The 20,941-nt window shown below is 33.9% G+C and overlaps 1 protein-coding gene across 17 annotated transcripts in view; it reads right to left on the bottom strand.

Annotated features, from left to right (window-relative positions):
- Window positions 1–20,941, bottom strand: part of LOC127731843 (double-stranded RNA-binding protein Staufen homolog) — a 37,447-nt gene that overhangs the window by 13,291 nt on the left and 3,215 nt on the right. For 2 of the 17 annotated variants that reach the window (XM_052240698.1, XM_052240692.1), the window contains exons 2-10: window positions 19,722–19,800; window positions 17,483–17,931; window positions 13,717–13,927; window positions 10,233–10,371; window positions 8,529–8,728; window positions 8,199–8,278; window positions 6,736–6,969; window positions 2,447–2,596; window positions 1,825–1,977 (exon numbers count right to left, since the gene is read on the bottom strand). In XM_052240698.1, coding sequence (XP_052096658.1) covers window positions 1,825–1,977; window positions 2,447–2,596; window positions 6,736–6,969; window positions 8,199–8,278; window positions 8,529–8,728; window positions 10,233–10,371; window positions 13,717–13,927; window positions 17,483–17,931; window positions 19,722–19,800 — 1,695 coding nt within the window. The other 15 variants (XM_052240694.1, XM_052240693.1, XM_052240696.1 and 12 more) reach the window with 15 other exon arrangements.

Genomic DNA, 20,941 nt, shown 5'->3' with positions numbered 1-20,941 from the left:
TGTTGTAGCTGTTTACTTTGGAGTTGTTGTATTGATGGTTTACCTTTTAGATCCTCTTAAGATAACCATATACTCTGTATACTAACCTCAGGTGTTGTAGCTGTTTACTTTGGAGTTGTTGTATTGATGGTTTACCTTGTAGATCCTCTTAAGATAACCCTATACTCTTTATACTAACCTCAGGTGTTGTAGCTGTTTACTTTGGAGTTGTTGTATTGATGGTTTACCTTGTAGATCCTCTTAAGATAACCCTATACTCTGTGTACTAACCTCAGGTGTTGTAGCTGTTTACTTTGGAGTTGTTGCATTGATGGTTTACCTTTTAGATCCTCTTTATATAACCCATATCTGTATACCAACCTCAAGTGTTGTAGCTGTTTACTTTGGAGTTGTTGTATTGGTGGTTTACCTTTTAGATCCTCTTAAGATAACCATATACTCTGTATACTAACCTCAGGTGTTGTAGCTGTTTACTTTGGAGTTGTTGTATTGATGGTTTACCTTTTAGATCCTCTTAAGATAACCATATACTCTGTATACTAACCTCAGGTGTTGTAGCTGTTTACTTTGGAGTTGTTGTATTGGTGATTTACCTTGTAGATCCTCTTTATATAACCCATATCTGTATACTAACCTCAGGTGTTGTAGTTGTTTACTTTGGAGTTGTTGTATTGATGGTTTACCTTGTAGATCCTCTTAAGATAACCATATACTCTGTATACTAACCTCAGGTGTTGTAGCTGTTTACTTTGGAGTTGTTGTATTGGTGGTTTACCTTTTAGATCCTCTTAAGATAACCATATACTCTGTATACTAACCTCAGGTGTTGTAGCTGTTTACTTTGGAGTTGTTGTATTGATGGTTTACCTTTTAGATCCTCTTAAGATAACCATATACTCTGTATACTAACCTCAGGTGTTGTAGCTGTTTACTTTGGAGTTGTTGTATTGGTGATTTACCTTGTAGATCCTCTTTATATAACCCATATCTGTATACTAACCTCAGGTGTTGTAGTTGTTTACTTTGGAGTTGTTGTATTGATGGTTTACCTTGTAGATCCTCTTAAGATAACCATATACTCTGTATACTAACCTCAGGTGTTGTAGCTGTTTACTTTGGAGTTGTTGTATTGGTGGTTTACCTTGTAGATCCTCTTAAGATAACCCTATACTCTGTATACTAACCTCAGGTGTTGTAGTTGTTTACTTTGGAGTTGTTGTATTGATGGTTAACCTTGTAGATCCTCTTAAGATAACCATATACTCTGTATACTAACCTCAGGTGTTGTAGTTGTTTACTTTGGAGTTGTTGTATTGGTGGTTTACCTTTTAGATCCTCTTAAGATAACCATATACTCTGTATACTAACCTCAGGTGTTGTAGTTGTTTACTTTGGAGTTGTTGTATTGATGGTTTACCTTGTAGATCCTCTTAAGATAACCCTATACTCTGCATACTAACCTCAGGTGTTGTAGCTGTTTACTTTGGAGTTGTTGTATTGATGGTTTACCTTGTAGATCCTCTTAAGATAATCCATATCTGTATACTAACCTCAGGTGTTGTAGCTGTTTACTTTGGAGTAGTTGTATTGATGGTTTACCTTTTAGATCCTCTTTATATAACCCATATCTGTATACTAACCTCAGGTGTTGTAGCTGTTTACTTTGGAGTTGTTGTATTGATGGTTTACCTTGTAGATCCTCTTAAGATAACCCTATACTCTGTATACTAACCTCAGGTGTTGTAGCTGTTTACTTTGGAGTTGTTGTATTGATGGTTTACCATGTAGATCCTCTTAAGTTAACCATATACTCTGTATACTAACCTCAGGTGTTGTAGCTGTTTTGATGGCAGGTTTGGTCGGTTGTGGCGATGGCTTGTTGTAACCAAGCAACGTGAGCATCTGTTCGGCTGCATGTCGCTTGGCTAACTTTTTATTGGGTCCCACACCAGTACAGGTCTTGTCCTCTATTTGTACCTAAAGAAAAAAACAACAATAACAATGGATTCATTATTATTACTTTGAAACCAATTTTCGTGATTTTCATGGGTCTAGATGGATTTTAAATGTTCATCATAAATGCATTACTTATGCTATCAATGCTTAGAAAATCTCTACTGCATTAAAAGACTATTAATAAAACATATTTATTAGATATAGGTAAAATATATATACCTTTAGGCATTCCAAACTTCTAACATAACCTGACCATTGACAAGTCAAAACATTATAGGTGATAACAATATAAAAAAAAGTTATATTTTCTTCTGGATGCATAAAATCAATCTTTCAATCATTCTAATGGAATTTTTATGTAACAATTTTTTTCATTGGCTAAATGTTACCATCAAATCCAGTTGACATGTCTTAACTAAGGAGGGACCCGCCATTTTGAAATGCTTGGATCAACAAATGTTCGATTACTTCAATATCTCTCTACGAGTACCTGCATAACAAATTCCCTTCTCCTAAGAAGACTTCTCTCTGTGATTAATGTGAAGACTGGTTCCTTTTTCTGTTCTGCCTGTTGAATCTGAATCAGTCTACTGATGGGGTTAATCCCTACTCCATAATTAGGATCTGTCTTCTGCATTTGCTGTAAGAAGAACAAAACAATGGGTAACCAAAACAACATTAGAACTTATAAATCCTTACAAACTTGTTCCTGCTTAATTATCAATTGTGTAAGTTTAATCTTCTTCATAAAAGACTTTGTTATAAGAAATAAAAAGGCAATCTGAGTATTCCCTTAAAAACTTAATGCATTAATCTGTTCATCAATGAGGTTAAACTATTTAGGTTCCTAAAGAAATTCCTAATAGTAGTTTACATAAGAATTTTTTATTTGTTGTAAAGGGAGAACTTCTTTTTAATTCAAAGTTAAAACCAGTATATGTAGCACAAGTTACATACATGTAATATCTTAACTGTTTCATACTCTGCACTGAATCCGGGTCCGTTCACCCTGATTCTCATTTGCCCTAGTACCTGTTCGCCCTAATACCTGTTTGCCCTGGGTCCGTTCGCCCTAATTCCTGTTCGCACTGAGTCCGTTCACCCTGATTTCTATTTTCTAAAGTTTGTTGAAAATTCCGCCGAAATATTTGGTCAGATCATACGTTTTCGTACGTCATATGAATTCGTACTATGTATGCTTTTTCAATGGAAATTGTGACATCACAATTCATTCTTAATAGCACGAAAACCCGTGAGACGAGGATTTATGTTGTATTGATGCTACCAGATAATGATTTTTGTTTTGATTTGCATTAAATATTCTTGCAAGAATATTCATCATGTTGAATGTGGACAGTATTTTGAAGAAGAAGAAGTGTTCAGGAACTGGAGACCAAAAAGTTATCTGTATGAATTTATCTTTTTTGAAACCTTGTAACAATCCAAACAGGTATAACAAGATCCAACTCACTCAACACCTTGAGATCAAAGAAGCCAATTAAGCGACGAAAACAATTTTTCTTTAATGTCTTACAATTCTTACATCATTGTTTTAACTCATTCCAAGCTGACTTGTTTATTTAAAAAAAACAATTTCATTATTAATCCACCAAAAATAATAACTGCAACAATCAGTGAGACCAAAGACATCGTAATCATATCTAATCAGCATTCTAAATTACAAAACTTTGAATTTTCGGAATACTAAGGCTTTTCCACCTCAGAAATATATTACCTTAGCTGTATTTGGCAAAACTTTTAGGAATTTTGGGTCCTCCATGCTCTTCAACTTCGTACTTTATTTGGCCTTAGTAACTTTTTTGATTCGAGCGTCACTGATGAGTCTTTTGTAGACGAAACGTGTGTCTGGCGTACAAAGTTTCAATCTTGGTATCTATGATGAGTTTATTTACAATCAACAGTCATTAAAAGTAATTCTGAATAAAAACAAATAAAATAGCCTGATTAATGCTCCAAAACAAAAACCTTTTTTTTTAATTTCAATGTTTATTCATGAATTTGGAGATATATTTTTTAATATTTTATATAAGATTACAAAACTTTAAATTAAACCATTAATATTATTTTTTTTTATAAAAATCAGGGCGAACGGACTCTATGGGCGATTGGATTCAGGGCGAACGGACCCCGGGCGAACATGTAACTAGGGCGAACGGACCCGATACCCTCTGCACTTGATATAAAGATAGTCATATTTATTTTTCTTCAAATTTTGCAAAATTTTATTTAATTTCATTTCTAACAAAGAGAAGATATTCTGTCCCTTGATTGTGCTTTTAAACAAATAATTTGTACAGTAGACTCTGGCATATCGATACCCAAAATGTCAGCTAAAAATATCCCATTACCCGATATATTCAATTAGACGATAAATGTATATTCATTGAATATTCTGCAATAATGAGTAGACCTAATCCTGAGATGTTACTAGCCCTGACCACTGCTATAAATACGAAAGGCTGGAGTGATTTTTACCAGTTACATCACCACAATGTTTGTGTAAATAATTATCAGCTGGTTATGTAATGCTCAAATTTGTTTGCAGTTTTTAAATCCTATATTTATTAAAATAAATGAAATGTCCTGAAATATTTATGTGAATGAATATCTACCATCCATAGTTTGTGTCTTTATTTGTTTTGTAAACAAATTAATATCCATTATTTACATTATCACAGGTAAACTAATTTGGCTACAAATAGATCAAAGCATGGTCTGTAAAGTCTCTAAACTAAAATCGTACTTGTTATATATTTTATTTCTTTAAATAATCAAATTTAAATTTATGAAAATACTCATGATTGATAAAATATTATTGCATCAAGTTTACGTTTTCTGAAGACTGTTTATGTTTAGGTCATGGTTCTAGAGGCTTCCACACAATTTGTAAATAACCCAAAATGGCGTCCATGACATGTGGTTACTTATGCACGTGTGAAAAAATTATTTCTGACAAAAGTCAGATTTCTCTTGTCAAAAGGGATTTATATTTATACAGTCGACTCCACTTAATTGCATATCACTTAATAGCATAATTCGGTTAATTGCATAGTTTTCTCCTGCACAAAACCATTTCCCATTCATCTAATGTTAAATTGTCCGGTTATATGCATAGCCTTACAAGTGGCCTTTCGGTTAATTGCATAGAAAATATTCGCCAGCTAGATATGCTTAGTTAAAACTGACGAGATTTTTGACCGGAAACAGCAATTTGGTAAGTATATTTTTCTTGAATGCATCATAATTTTCGTTCTTATTTCATATTAACTTTTGTGTTATTTAAATAAAGTTTTAAAACAGTTTCTTTCGTGTTTATATGATTATAAAATAAGCCTTGATGTGTACACAGGTAAAGTTTCCCATGTTCTATTTTAAGCCTCGAGGTCATAAAAATGTCAAACATGTGATTGTTGTAAAAACACGTCCATTCTATCTCAAAAGGTGTAAATTATTGATTGGATTTCAAACATTGTTCATAGATTACATTTGGGGTGAATTTTAAAAACAACTTCAATAACCCCTGCTAATTATCGATCATTATACAATGTGTACTCTCGTAATTCAGCTAGGGGTGATCTACACTTATGTTAAATATTACAGGGCATTTATGTATGGTTGAAGAATTTTATACATTAATCTTTTATTTTTTATATTTTTTGAAAAGAAAATTAACTTCGAATTATTATATTTTCTCACTTTCAACACTCGTGTACAGTAAATAACCTGTGCAGGGCCCCATTACCTGTTAACTGCTTTGCATATACGAAACTAACGAGGTTAAAGAAACAGTGTTACATCACTGTGCAAGCGGTAAATACTGCATATCAAAGGCAGTTCAGTACACATTTATTGTTAAAATGATTATAAACTGTGTAGTATTGTTAAACAGTTAATTTAAGCAAAGCGTAACAATGTACATTGTACATCCGGGTCATTTTTAGAACAATTTGTTTTATTTTCGTATCTCAGGTAAAGGAAAAGTCGGTACGCAAATAAACTAAAACAAAATGTGTTTATAAACTTTATTGAAAGAATACAAAATAAAATAACATGTATGACACTAGACACATAACTTTTATTAGAATAAATAAGCATTCAATATGTTGTAAGTGGATTATGGACGTTCATCTTTCTTCAGGGATTTCCTTTACTGATCTGTACTATTGATGTTATTTGACTCCGTAATTTGGCATTTCGGATATAAGCATACTCCGCTTTATTGCATAATTTTGTCTGACAAATAGGCTATGCAAATAACCGGAATCGACTGTATTGCAATAAATTATTCAGAAGGAGGTCCATTCATTATAAATTATATTTCTGATTCTGTGAGCATTTAGAGTTTTATCAAAATTCTCCAAACAGCAACGTACTGCTCTTGTATATTTTATAAATAAATTCAAACCATTTGAAGTAAAAGGGCATCTTATTCACATAACAAAGGAAGACAATGAATAAAGACAATAATTTATTAATAGTTCCTTTTTATTTAGTAAAAACATTGAAAATTTCCGATTGTGCATGGTTTTGAACCAAATTATCTGAATATTCTTATCCGATTTGCCGATATATTCTTATATCTGATATTCGATTACAAGATAAAATTAACATTAAACATATAGGGAAGGGTTTGGTGTTTTGAAAAAATATAACAATAGCCGATATATTCGTTTAGCCGATATCCGATTAGGTGGAGTCTACTGTACAATAATCGAGATAGATAAATTTTGAGACAAAAAATATAGTAAAGTGACTTACATTTTGAACCTTGATTATGTTTTTCGATTTCTTCTTGTTCTGATTTTGTTTGTTCTTTGGTCGCTGTGCCATCGGAGGTAAGGGAGATAACTCCTTCAGTTTGTCCAGCATTAGTTCGGCAGCTTTCTTTTTCGATACTTTTTTACTGTTTCCCTCAGCTTCTGTTTCGAATTCTCCAACTCGACATTTTGTTACAAAACTTTTCATGTGTGGTGGTCCAGATTCCCTTATGACCTGAATACATATAAACATATAATATGATTAAGATATAAGGATCTGACAATGCTACGTTCTACTTTCTGTTTTAAAATGATTAGATCATGAAAATCAACCTTGACCTTCATTTAGTCACAGGAAACAACATACTGTGGATTCACTTATTTTCGTGGATTAAGGAAAACTTACATGTTCGTGGATATTTAATTTCGTGGTTTTTGACAATGTCTGCATACAAGCCTATAGTAAACTTGCCATTCGTTGAACATTTAAGTTCGTGGTTAACCTATAACCATGAAACCAAAGAAAATTGGTATCCAAAAAATAATAATGAATCCACAGTATCTAATTTCGAAAAGATTTTGTGAAAGCATTTTCAAGTTATTGTAAGGACAACGCTCTATCACTTTTGGCTACTCAAAGAACTACAACTCATCAATGATAAACTTTTAACTTTATGTGGTTTATTATCCCAAAATGAATATTCTTTTAAATATTTCTAAGGAACTATATATACAAGCAGTTCGTATAAAAGTGAAAATAGGTGAAAGTAATGTTTGAATTATTAAAAAATTTTCAAAAAATAGAAAGATTTCTTTTCTTCCAAGAATGCAATCATTTAATCATCTTTTCTTTTTTCTTTTCCTTATTCAGTTTTTCACATTCCTCTCCACAGTGCCCAAAATATATACCAAAGGTTTTAATTGGTCAATCCCTCCAGTTAATTCCCTCAGTTTTGTCTTTCAAGATGTTAGCTTTCCTCCCCATTAGCAATATGTCATATTCCTATTTAATTTCATTCATGAAAAAGAACTCAAGATTTTAATTTCTTTCATGGCTAATTAAACGTCCTATTCAAAACAACAAAACAAAGCAGTATCGTCTGCTAGTTGTAAACTTTTTATACTACAGTCTTTACCATCCAGCTTGATACTTCTTTTTACTTTAATCTTATTATTAGAGAGAATTTATTACCCCTTCTGATTGAATGTATTTCATTAGGGAGAATGTATTACTCCTTCAGATTAAAATAAATAGGTAAAAGAAGATTACATTTCCTTGGTTTTTGAACAAATGCTTGACAGATAATATGCATACATTCAGTCTGACATTTCCCACGTGTGGTAATACTGCTACATCATGCCTGAACTTGAATCAGAAATAATTCTATGAACAGTGCCTGCATTTACCTTACCAAATATATGACAATACAGAACCTCAAGTTACATCTTAGCTTATTTACTTACATCAAAGATGACATTAAGATTTCTCCTCAGAGCTATTTCATGAACAAGACTTATCTCAGACTTCAGTAGGTCTTTCTCACCTGAAAAATATATTTAATATCTAAATATTCCATCATATTCTGTATTTGTTCAGTCATAGATGTTTCTACCAATGTATTAAATGTAACAGGATTAGGTGTAATTATGTTCAAGTAAAAAGCAATCACCATGTAATTATATATGTCCATGTTAAAGAAAATGTGCATATTGAAAGTTTATAATTTGGCCTACCAAGTTCATGTTTCTCAGGTGTTTGTGTATCAGATTTCTAAAGTTTATAATTTGACCTACTAGGTTCCTGTTTCTCAGGTGTTTGTGTATCAGATTTCTTTGGATCATCGTTAGGAACCGGTAGTTTCTTCAGAATGTTGAGAGCTTTGGTGGCAGCGTCATTCCTTGCTTCCTGTCTATTATGTCCTTCCCCTATAAACTCACGCTGGCCACATTTCAATGAAACATAGAAAACTCTTGGCATTCTGGGATAATGATATCTGAAATGAAAAGTATAAAAACCTGGAGATGTGGTATGATTGATTATGAGACATACATCTATCAGAGACAAATGTTGTGAATGTAATAACTATAGGTCACTATACAGACTTCAACAATGAGCAAGATTTCAGGAGATTCAGGTCAATTACTATTTATATAAACATTTCTATAGAACATTCTTTTAGAAGTGAGTTAACTAAAATTTTCAAATTTCTTCAATATATTTAAGTCCCCATTGTGTAGATAAATCACTGAGGGTTTTATGTATCTTTTTTAAGGCTCTCTGTTCTCACATTTTCAACTTTCCCATGATATAATGCACTCTGTTGCATTTTCCTAGGCTATGCATTATAATATAAGGCAAGAACCCCTTCTTTTTTTCTACCTCAGATACATTTTGAAAGCCTTAGAATTAATATATTTTTTATCAGTTGCGCTGCGTCGGATAAAAAACGACCTTATACAAGTGCACATATACATGAATATGAACAATAATTTGACTGATTTTGAAACGTTCAAATATGAAATTAAGGATGAATTTATGTCTGTGTTGTAGGGTTCTTATAACAACTCAATTTTCAAACAGTTACAGGTTTCAAAAGGTATTTCTTTTCAATACAAAGGGGTTAACAAATGTATTGATATTCATTGGCATAAGGTCGATTTCTATCCATCGCAGCTCAGTTAAAGGACAAGGTACGATAAGCCCCCGTTTTGGCCCCCCTATTTTCTCATTTTTTAAATTTTGTTTTGGAAAGCTACTTATTATGTTGAAATATTCCCTTAGGTTTGAAGTTTGTTTGGATGAACTTCAAAACCATTAATTTCATTAACTAGGTGAGGTGAAGGGGGTGAAAGGGCATCAAAAACGCCAAAAGTAGGAAAAATTACGATATTTGGCCTGTGTTTTTTACAATTTAATAGCGTACACCTACGTGACCCGGAGAAAATTATGGCGATCTAGACAGCAAAAATAGTGATAATGACATTGTAATAAAAAAATTACTGGGTCACGTTGGCGCAGCCACTTAAAAACTAAAAAATCGTTGTACGGAACACCTCCAAAGTGAATAATAATTACAATATCTGAATAATAACGGAAAGTTTACCCCCCTCACCTCACCCAGTTGCTGAAATTAATGGTTTTGAAGTTCATCCAAACAAACTTCAAACCTCAGGGAATATTTTAACATGATTAAAGTAGCTTTCCAAAACAAAATTTGAAAAATAAGAAAATAGGGGGCCAAAACAGGGGGGCTTATCGTACCTTGTCCTTTGTGTGTACAGTTCTGTTGTGGATAGTGAGGATATCTATATTTAGACATGATGTAACACCTACCTATGATTATACACTCCTCTATAGTTGTAATTCTGTTGTGGATAGTGAGGATATCTTTATTTAGACATGATGTAACACCTACCTATGATTATACACTCCTCTATAGTTGTAATTCTGTTGTGGATAGTGAGGATATCTATTTTTAGACATGATGTAACACCTACCTATGATTATACACTCCTCTATAGTTGTAATTCTGTTGTGGATAGTGAGGATATCTAGTGTCAAGTGGTTTATAGAAGGTCTGCTCTCCACGCTTCATTGCCAAGGCATTCAGCTCAACTGTTGGAGTAATAGTACCAGCTACAGAAAATATATACATGCCAATCAGATGTCTTTCGACATCCAAAAGGACTAATACATTTTCTCATGCAAGTCAATAGGTAATTAAGTGAGCCAGTAATTCTTCATGTGTACAAAAGGAATGAATATTTACTAATATTACAAAAAATTGTGTCAAGGGAGTATTGACCTGATTTTCAGAGAAAATTTAATGGCACAATGCCCTTTTAATGCCACAAGGCCATATTTATGCAAATATGCCATCTTAAAAGATCCAAAATTAAAAATAAGCAAATAACTTCCATACAAATTTTAAGTCCATTTTTGAATAAAAAAAATTTCTAAGAAACGCCTACATGAAGAAAAAAAAACCGGACATACCTTATTACTCACCATAGAATACAGACATTAAAATATCTCATAACATACAAAATAAAATGCTCCGCTGGGGCGCAGCTTGATACGACCGCAGAGGTCAAACCCTGAACAGTTGGGGCAAGTATGGACACAACATTCAAGCTTGATACAGCACTGAATTTGGATTGTAATTAAATATTTGACACAGCATAGGTTTCTGACACAGAATGAAAGTGGTCTAAGAACTTATAATTTCTTAATTTACCTATTCATACATGTGATGGACTGTGAAACTCAGATCAGGAGATTGGGAAATTTTGGTCAGGAGATTAGGACTCAGATCAGGAGGTTTTTAATCGACATAAATTTTGTCGTAAATGTAACCGTGTGCTGTAAAAATGGTCTTTTAAAGTGTGTTTTCTTCAACTTTCCATCCAATTTATTATGTTTATAGTACCCTTGTACTTATAAAGTTTCTCCATCTTTCTATTTTACATGTTCAATCTAACATTTTTTTTTTTCAGTATGTTCTTTAAATTTTTTACTTCATATTCTATAAAACATTTATTGCAACCAGAACATTTGTTTAACTATCTGCAAATAGCTTTTGTTTGCATACTCTGAAAATCATTCTAACTGTAAATCAAGGGTCATAGTTATTATATAAATTTCAATTTAAGGAAGTATAGAATCCTCAAATAATTTTCAAATTATTATTTTTTTATTTGTCCTAAGACATTTAAAATCATTTATTTACCATCCTTTTATGATTATTTGTTCAATTTATATTTTATTTATATTCTTTTAAAAATTTTCATTATTAAAGGAAAGTAACTTAAAACAGGATAAATCAAGGGAAGTAACCCAATAAATACACAGTTTTTGTTACACAACGGCAGTTAGCCTGAGGTAAAAAATCATTGATTACCAGTATGTTTGACACCCAAGCTGACAAGTGAAGCCATATAATTATGCATGTTAATTGATTTACAGGTAAAATATAACTTCAGGTAATGTGAGTTACACCAGATGCCTGAGATGTTATGTTGGGCAGAAATTTTTCATTCATGAAAAATTTCATACACGGGATTATAATTTTCCTCTTCAACCGGAGGTCAGGAGGAGACTCCTGAAAACAGGATTATTGTACACCTGTCGGGAGGTTCACATGTATGCTATTCAAACCATATCATTATTATTTGCTTTTATATATAAATCAGAAATAACCAATTTAAAATGGAAAATTTTAAAGAAAAAAAAGGAAAAAAAAATCCCCCCCCCCAAATTTTTTGAACCCCCTTATGATTCATCGCCCCCACACTCAATCCCAGCTTTCCCTTTGTGGTATGGTACCTTGCAGTACAATTTTAGAGAGATCCATTCACTTGAACACAAGTTATTGTCTGGAAACTAGAAAAATGCTTGTTTTTTTGTCCCTTTTTGGCCCCTAATTCCTAAACGTTTAGGGCAATTACCCCCAAACTCCAACCCAGCTTTCCCTTTGTGATATGGAACCTTGCAGTACAATTTCATAAAGATCCATACACTTACAAACAAGTTATTGTCCTGAAACTAGAAAAATGCTTGTTTTTTGCCCCTTTTTGGCCCCTAATTCCCAAAATTTGGAGGAAATTACCCCCAAAAATCAATCCCAGTATTCCCTTTGTGATATGGAACCTTGTGATACAATGTCAGAGAGATCCATACACTAACACACAAGTTATTGTCATGAAACTAGAAAAATGCTTGTTTTTTGCCCCTTTTTGGCCCCTAATTCCTAAAATTTGGAGGCAATTACCCCCAAAATCAATCCCAGCATTCCCTTTGTGATATGGAACCTTGTGGTACAATGTCAGAGAGATCCATATACTTACACACAAGTTATGTCTGGAAGTTACAAAATTGCTTATTTTTGGCCCCTAATTCCTTAACTGTTAGTACCATAACCCCCAAAATCAATCCCCACCTTCCTTTTGTCGTATTGAACCTTATGGTAAAATTTCATTGAGATCCATTCACTTAAACTAAAGTTAGAGTGCGAAAACTAATGTGTATTCGGACGACGACGACGACGACGCCAACGTCATACCAATATACGACCACAAAAATTTTTTTGCGGTCGTATAAAAAGTTAATTCATATTGTCACAATAGCTATTGGTGAATCAATGAATACTAGACATTCATTCACAAAAAGAATGAACTATGAAGTATTTCCGTACAACAAAATTATCATATCTAAATTTACCCGTGTATGTATTTCATTAAACACCATTTTGTCCCAGGTTAGAGTTGTCTTTTTTACATTATTTTGCATCCCCCTTTTTTTTTATTAATATTATATTTATAATGTATCATAGATCAAATTTATTCTTTCAGTATACATGTATGTTTACTTGTTTTTGTTAATATGTCTTTTTGATCGAGTTAAGCCATTTTAAGCGATATTTTAATAGTGTGTCTTTCTATGTTGTAATGTTACACTACTGTTTCAGGCTAGGGTGAAGGTTGGTGCCTGTTAAATTCTTTAAACCCGCTGCATTTGTTTGCACCTGTCCTGAGTCAGGAGCCTGTTGTTCAGTGGTTGTCGTTTGTTGATGTGGTTCATAAGTGTTTCTCTTCTTTATATAGATTAGACCGTTGGTTTTCCTGTAGATAAGTTTTACACTAGTCATTTTGGGGCCCTTTATAGCTTGCTGTTTGGTGGGAGCCAAGGCTCCGTGTTGAAGACTGTACTTTGACCTATAATTGTTTACTTTTTACACATTGTGACTTGGAAGGAGAGTTGTCTCATTGGCACTCATACAACATCTTCTTTAATATTTCTATATTTAAGATATATTTAAAATAGAAACTATATCTCTGCTGTAAAAATATATGAATGGATCAATGTATAAAAAAACCATCGTTTTATTTTTTTTTCTGCCAAATTGACAGCTCTAGAGACTAAACACAGTTAAACAGATTTAATAAAAGACAACAGCATTTCTGACATGACCTCAAAACTTACGTTCATGAGTAGTTCTATTTTTAGGTGGTTTGGGTGGAGGGTGAGTATAAGAGGTCTTTTCTAAGGCCACAGCAGCAGCTGAATGCTGGGCCTTTTTAATGCTGGGTCCATTTTCTGCATAGGTTTCATTGTCTCCTAGTTTGAGTGTTACATAGAAGGTCTTCTTATGAGCTGGTCCTTGTTCATCATCCAGGGTGTACTGGTGGGAGATCTATAAAAATAAAGGTACCAGTAAAAGTCTGGGTAAAGGGAGATAATCTTTATTATGAGCTGGTCCTTGTTCATCATCTAGAGTGTACTGGTGGGAGATCTACAAAAGTAAAAGTCTGGGTAAAGGGAGATAATCTTTATTATGAGCTGGTCCTTGTTCATCATCCAGGGTGTACTGGTGGGAGATCTATAAAAATAAAGGTACCAGTAAAAGTCTGGGTAAAGGGAGATAATCTTTATTATGAGCTGGTCCTTGTTCATCATCCAGGGTGTACTGGTCGGAGATCTATAAAAATAAAGGTACCAGTAAAAGTCTGGGTAAAGGGAGATAATCTTTATTATGTGCTGCTCCTTGTTCATCATCCAGAGTGTACTGGTGGGAGATCTACAAAAGTAAAAGATGGGTAAAGGGAAATAATCTTTATTATGAGCTGGTCCTTGTTCATCAGCCAGAGTGTACTGGTGGGAGATCTAAAAAAGTAAAAGTCTGGGTAAAAGGAGATAATCTTTATTATGAGCTGGTCCTTGTTATCATCCAGAGTGTACTGGTGGGAGATCTACAAAAGTAAAAGTCTGGGTAAAGGGAGATAATCTTTAAATCAATTATATGTTTGTCCGTCAGTTTTTGCAGTGCCTTTTTTGGAATTCATGTATTTCATGACCATGGTAGACGCACACATACATACATGTATGTGATTTAATAAGAGTTATTTCCCTTGAACTAAGTCTATCTTGTAAGATATAACAGGCTGAAAGACTCTCTAACTTCATTAAATATCAGTTTTAAGACAAGTGAGTACAATTTTAACAAATAAGGGCTGTTCAAATGAAACATACATAGTATGATTTTTGGAATAAAAAATTGGTAAGGGTTCCGCGGAACCCAGTGTCTTGCCTACTTTTGCTGTTAATCGCAGGCTCAACAAAAATGAGGAAAAAAATTAATAAAAATATTCCTCTCTATACTATCTTTTGATTGTAAGTAGCTTTTGTCCAAGTTTGGTAAAAATCCAGGATAGTTTATGAATCTAATAAATGTTTTAAAAACTTAAACTGCAGACTGTATGTAATGTTAACTGGAAGAAAAACTAAGTCTATTTATAAGTAAAATACGAAAAAAATGGAACAAAATTTTAACAAAATTTCCTTCTAGATACTAGCTTTTAATCATAAACAAGCTTCTGTCCAAGTTTGGTACAAATCCAGGATAGTTTAAGAAAGTTGTAGAAATTTTAAAAACTTTAACCACAGAGTTAATGTAATGTTAACTGGCAGAAAAACTGAGCCCATTTATAAGTTAAATACGGAAAAAACGGAATTTTTTTTTACAAAATTTACTTCTGGATACTATCTTATGATCATAAACAAGCTTCTTTCCAAGTTTGGTAGGAATCCAGGATAGTTTAAGAAAGTTATTGAAATTTCAAAAACTTTAACCACAGAGTGAATGTAATGTTTCCTGGCAGAAAAACTAAGTCCATTTATAAGTAAAATACGGAAAAAATGGAATTTTTTTTTTACAAAATTTACTTTTGAATATTATCTTATGATCATAAACAAGCTTCTGTCCAAGTTTGGAAGAAATCCAGGATAGTTTAAGAAAGTTATTAAAATTTCAAAAACTTTAACCACAGAGTGAATATTTGTGGACGCCGCCGACGGAATGTAGGATCGCTATGTCTCGCTTTTTCGACAAAAGTCGAAGGCTCGACAAAAAGGGGTAACCATCAATAGAGGCAAACTTAGAATGTATAATGCATCAATATAATGAATGAGAGGTCCTTAATTTTTGTAATTTAAAATAAATGGAGAATGTGTTTATGGGCCAAAGATGCCTCCGCTTGTAAATATGCATGAGTCAACTTCCTCATACAGATGCAGGATCACGTAATTAAGACTGTTTTCTGATTACAAGCAATGTGTATAAATTTCATATCATTTGGTTGAGGTAAACTACAGTAAAAGAATGGAAACAACAAATTTAGCAATTTTTCCATTTATAAGGGCATAACTCAAGAACAGTAAAAGTGACTCCACCCAATTTCGAACTTGATCTATGTTTTGTGGTAATACTCATTGTGTATAAGTTTCATAACATTTGGTTGAGGCAAACTAAAGTTAGAGAAAAGAAACGATACATTTAGCAATTTTTCCATTTATAATGGGGCGTAACTCAAGAAGGTTAAAAGAGACACCAGCCAATTTTGAACTTTATTCATGTTTTGTGGTAATAAGCATTGTCTTTAAGTTTCATAACAATTGGTTGAGGCAAACTAAAGTTAATGAACAGAAAACAATTTTGGGGACGTTCCGGACAGACAGATCGGACGGGACGGACATGGGTAACACTTGAAAGCCCCCTCCACTATGGCGGGGGCATAAAAATTAATAGTCCCTTACCTTGTTATAACGGGCCAATTCATTGATGAGACACATTAGGGTTTTCTCTTTTGTGTTTGCCAATGATTCTGTCTCTGATGATTCTGTCTCTTTATTTTTCCCTTACCTTGTTATAACGTGCCAATTCATTGATGAGACACATCGGGGTTTTCTCTTTTGTGTTTGCCAATGATTCTGTCTCTGTCTGTATTTCTCCCTTACCTTGTTATAACGTGCCAATTCATTGATGAGACACATCGGGATTTTCTCTTTTGTGTTTGTCAATGATTCTGTCTCTGTCTGTATTTCTCCCTTACCTTGTTATAACGTGCCAATTCATTGATGAGACACATCGGGGTTTTCTCTTTTGTGTTTGCCACTGATTCTGTCTCTGTCTGTATTTCCCCCTTACCTTGTTATAATGGGCCAATTCATTGATGAGACACATCAGGGTTTTCTCTTTTGTGTTTGCCAATGATTCTGTCTCTGATGATTCTGTCTCTTTATTTTTCCCTTACCTTGTTATAACGTGCCAATTCATTGATGAGACACATCAAGGTTTTCTCTTTTGTGTTTGCCAATGATTCTGTCTCTGTCTGTATTTCTCCTTTACCTTGTTATAACGTGCCAATTCATTGATGAGACACATCAGGGTTTTCTCTTTTGTGTTTGCCAATGATTCTGTCTCTGTATTTCTCCCTTACCTTGTTATAACGGGCCAATTCATTGATGAGACACATCAGGGTTTTCTCTTTTGTGTTTGCCAATGATTCTATCTCTGTATTTCTCCCTTACCTTGTTATAACGGGCAAATTCATTGATGAGACACATCGGGGTTTTCTCTTTTGTGTTTGCCAATGATTCTGTCTCTGTATTTCTCCCTTACCTTGTTATAACGGGCCAATTCATTGATGAGACACATCGGGGTTTTCTCTTTTTGTGTTTGCCAATGATTCTGTCTCTGTATTTCTCCCTTACCTTGTTATAACGTGCCAATTCATTGATGAGACACATCAGGGTTTTCTCTTTTGTGTTTGTCAATGATTCTGTCTCTGTCTGTATTTCTCCCTTAACTTGTTATAATCATGATAATGGGCCAATTCATTGATGAGACACATCAGGGTTTTCTCTTTTGTGTTTGCCAATGATTCTGTCTCTGTCTGTATTTCTCCCTTACCTTGTTATAACGGGCCAATTCATTGATGAGACACATCGGGGTTTTCTCTTTTGTGTTTGCCAATGATTCTGTCTCTGATGTTTCTGTCTGTATGTCCTCCTTTCCCTCTTCTTCCTCCTGGTTCTGCTGTTGCTGCTCACCACTAGGTAGGGTTGTTCCATTCTGTGCAGCAACAGCAGCACCACCTTTCAGATGGATGATCCCATTCTGGTTAGGCTGTGAAACTGGAGGGGGAGTAGGTTTCTGTGGAACTGTATTGTGTTGTGTTGTCTGATAAGGAGGCATGACAGATGTGGGAGGAAGTGATGTAGGATACTGAGCAGCAGGGTTCTGTTGGAGGATAGTTGGCTGGTTCAGTCCTGGGTTATGCTGTAGAATGGTTGGTGTCTGTTGTGTCATTCCAGGTCCCATCATGCCCCCTTTGTTTCTTTGACTTCCTGAAATTATAACTAAAGCTTCAGTTGTATTTGACATTTAGGTGAATATGTTTTACAATCTCTCTGTTTGATTTGCATAGTGCTATTTACCTATCTGAGAGAGTGAATTAAGAAATAATTAAACAAACCAAGCATTGGACTTTAGATAGGGATATGCTAACTTTTCTTCCTTTGAAGTTTACCTATAAGACAGGTCTGAAAGACAGCCATTGTGATTTGAAGAAGCTAATATGTTCTAGAAGACCAACTGTTTCATGAATAAAAAGTAGTTTTTTCAAAGATTTTATAGAATATCATATAAAGAAATATCCACAGAAATGTAAAAACTAATCTCCATCATCGTTCAAAAACAACATGCTAAAATTGCAAATTGAATAGACTTAGTGCTGTCAAGAATCATGTGTTTCCCATGTTTTATTGGAATTATATCAAATGGCATCATATTAGAATTGAGGATTTTCCATTTGCATACCACGGTAATGATCAATACAATTATTACAGTGTGTACATATGTAAATCAGAGATCACATAGAACATTTTTCCAACAGCAAAAATCAGTAAAATTGGACTTATAAAAAATGTTAATTAAACCAGTTGATATTTTAGAAATATTTAGGTACATGTTAATTGTTCAAGGAGGGAACAGATGTAATGTTAAATTTTGATGTATCCATGGTAATCTTGCTTGAGGAGCGGAGTCAGTTTCCACCCAGAGAAATATTGACTTACTGTTTTGCTGTTGTTTTTGTGGCATTGGTTGTGGCATGCCTTGATTATGTCAGAGATGAGACAGTTTGGAGAATATTGACTTACTGTTTTGTTGTCTTTGTGGCATTGGTTGTGGCATGCCTTGATTATGTCAGAGAGGTGACAGTTTGGAGAATATTGACTTACTGTTTTGCTGTTGTCTTTGTGGCATTGGTTGTGGCATGTCTTGATTATATCAGAGAGGAGACAGTTTGGAGAATATTGACTTACTGTTTTGCTGTTGTCTTTGTGGCATTGGTTGTGGCATGTCTTGATTATGTCAGAGAGGAGAGAGTTTTGAGAATATTGACTTATTGTTTTGTTGAACATTGTCTTTGTGGCATTGGTTGTGGCATGCCTTGATTATGTCAGAGAGGAGAGAGTTTGGAGAATATTGACTTACTATTTTGTTGAAGATTATCTTTGTGGCATTGGTTGTGGCATGCCTTGATTATGCCAGGAGAGTTTTTTGAGAATATTGACTCACTTTTTTGCTGTTATCTGTGTGGCATTGGTAGGGGGCATGACTTGATTATGTGAGAAGAGAGAGTTTGGAGAATATTTACTTACTATTTTGTTGTTGTCCTTGTGGCATACCTTGATTATGTCAGAGAAGAGAGTTTTGAGAATATTGACTTACTGTTTTGTTGTTGTCTTTGTGGCATTGGTTGTGGCATGCCTTGATTATGTCAGAGAGGTGACAGGTTTAAGGGAATATTGACTTACTATTTTGTTGAACATTGTCTTTGTGGCATTGGTAGGGGGCATGCCTTGATTATGTCAGTGAGGAGACAGTTTGGAGAATATTGACTTCCTGTTTTGTTGAACATTGTCTTTGTGCCATTGGTTGGGGGCATGCCTTGATTATGTCAGAGGTGAGAGTTTTGAGAATATTGACTCACTTTTTTTCAGTTATCTTTGTGGCATTGATAGGGGGCATGCCTTGATTATGTGAGAGGAGAGAGTTTGGAGAATATTGACTTACTGTTTTGCTGTTGTCTTTGTGGCATACCTTGATTATGTCAGAGAAGAGAGTTTTGAGAATATTGACTTACTGTTTTGTTGTTGTCTTTGTGGCATTGGTTGTGGCATGCCTTGATTATGTTGAAGTGGATATGAGTTCATGTTGTGTTGCTGTAAAAAAAATCACATAAAATTCGAATTATTTTGACAAATAGATGTTTACTGTGGACTTGTGAAAATGTTCTGTTGACTTTTCGTAGAGTAAGAATAAGTATTTTTTAAGAGATAAAAGTCTTTAATTCGCAGCAGTTAAAGTTAAGTTGGTGCTGCTCAATGTCCATTTAGATGTTGACTGTTGTTCAGAGTTTGCAAAAATCCAGGCTCCAATCGGTATTTTGATTGCTAGCTGCGGTCGCAATGACCAATGCAAAAACAGCCGTTGCAGTGCCTATGTGGGCATGTTTTTTTACATCGGTCATCAGATGTACCAGCTGCTAATTTCCAGTACATTTTTTTCATCTGTCATCAGATGTACCTGTGGATCATTTCCGGTACTGGTTCCGAATTTTATTAAAAACAAATCAAAGCGGCGAGCTATAGTGGCCTATCAAATTTGTTCACGGAGCCATCCCTGGCAACGATCGACCGTGGAACCTTCCAATGAAGAAAAAATAAAAAGGAAGCAATATGAGTGCAAATGAAGACCTGACCAGTGAAGAATAAAACTAATATAAATAAAGTTATTTTTCAATAAAATATGTTATTAATTTTATTTCAGGATAAAATTGACAGATTTTGTAAGACCGGCAAAAATTTTGTAGGACTGACATATAATCTTACTTTGTCAGGCCCATGACTGACAGGTCAAACATTTTTTCTCATATTCTGGTTGTTTGTCATTTTTGGGATGGTTTTTTACGTCATGCTTATTGTTTTATATAAAGGTGTAATACCACCAAATCATAGTACATCACATCCGGTTGCATACAAAAAAGGGTCGAAAAAAAATATTCCCTTGAATTTGACAGTTGTAGGAAATTTATCCTACATTTCATTGCAGTAAAACAAATCTGTGTCATAGACATATATCTTGGGCGTTTCAAAGCACCATTATTTTTTTAGTTAGTGTTTCTATAGAATATTGTGGAAACTTGAGGTTACATGGTTACTAAAGCTTGTACAATGGTAGAAAAAGGGTGAAAATTTGATTGGTTAACTTCCAGTGATGGTTATTTTCTTATATGCAATGAAACAGTATGTGAAATTTTTTCTATAGTACTGGACAGGATAAAACTACTCATGCCAAGTATTT

Source organism: Mytilus californianus, unplaced genomic scaffold (assembly GCF_021869535.1).
Source record: "Mytilus californianus isolate M0D057914Y unplaced genomic scaffold, xbMytCali1.0.p SCAF_21, whole genome shotgun sequence".
NCBI lineage: Eukaryota > Metazoa > Mollusca > Bivalvia > Mytilida > Mytilidae > Mytilus > Mytilus californianus.
This window is presented reverse-complemented; position numbering and strand designations above follow the sequence as displayed.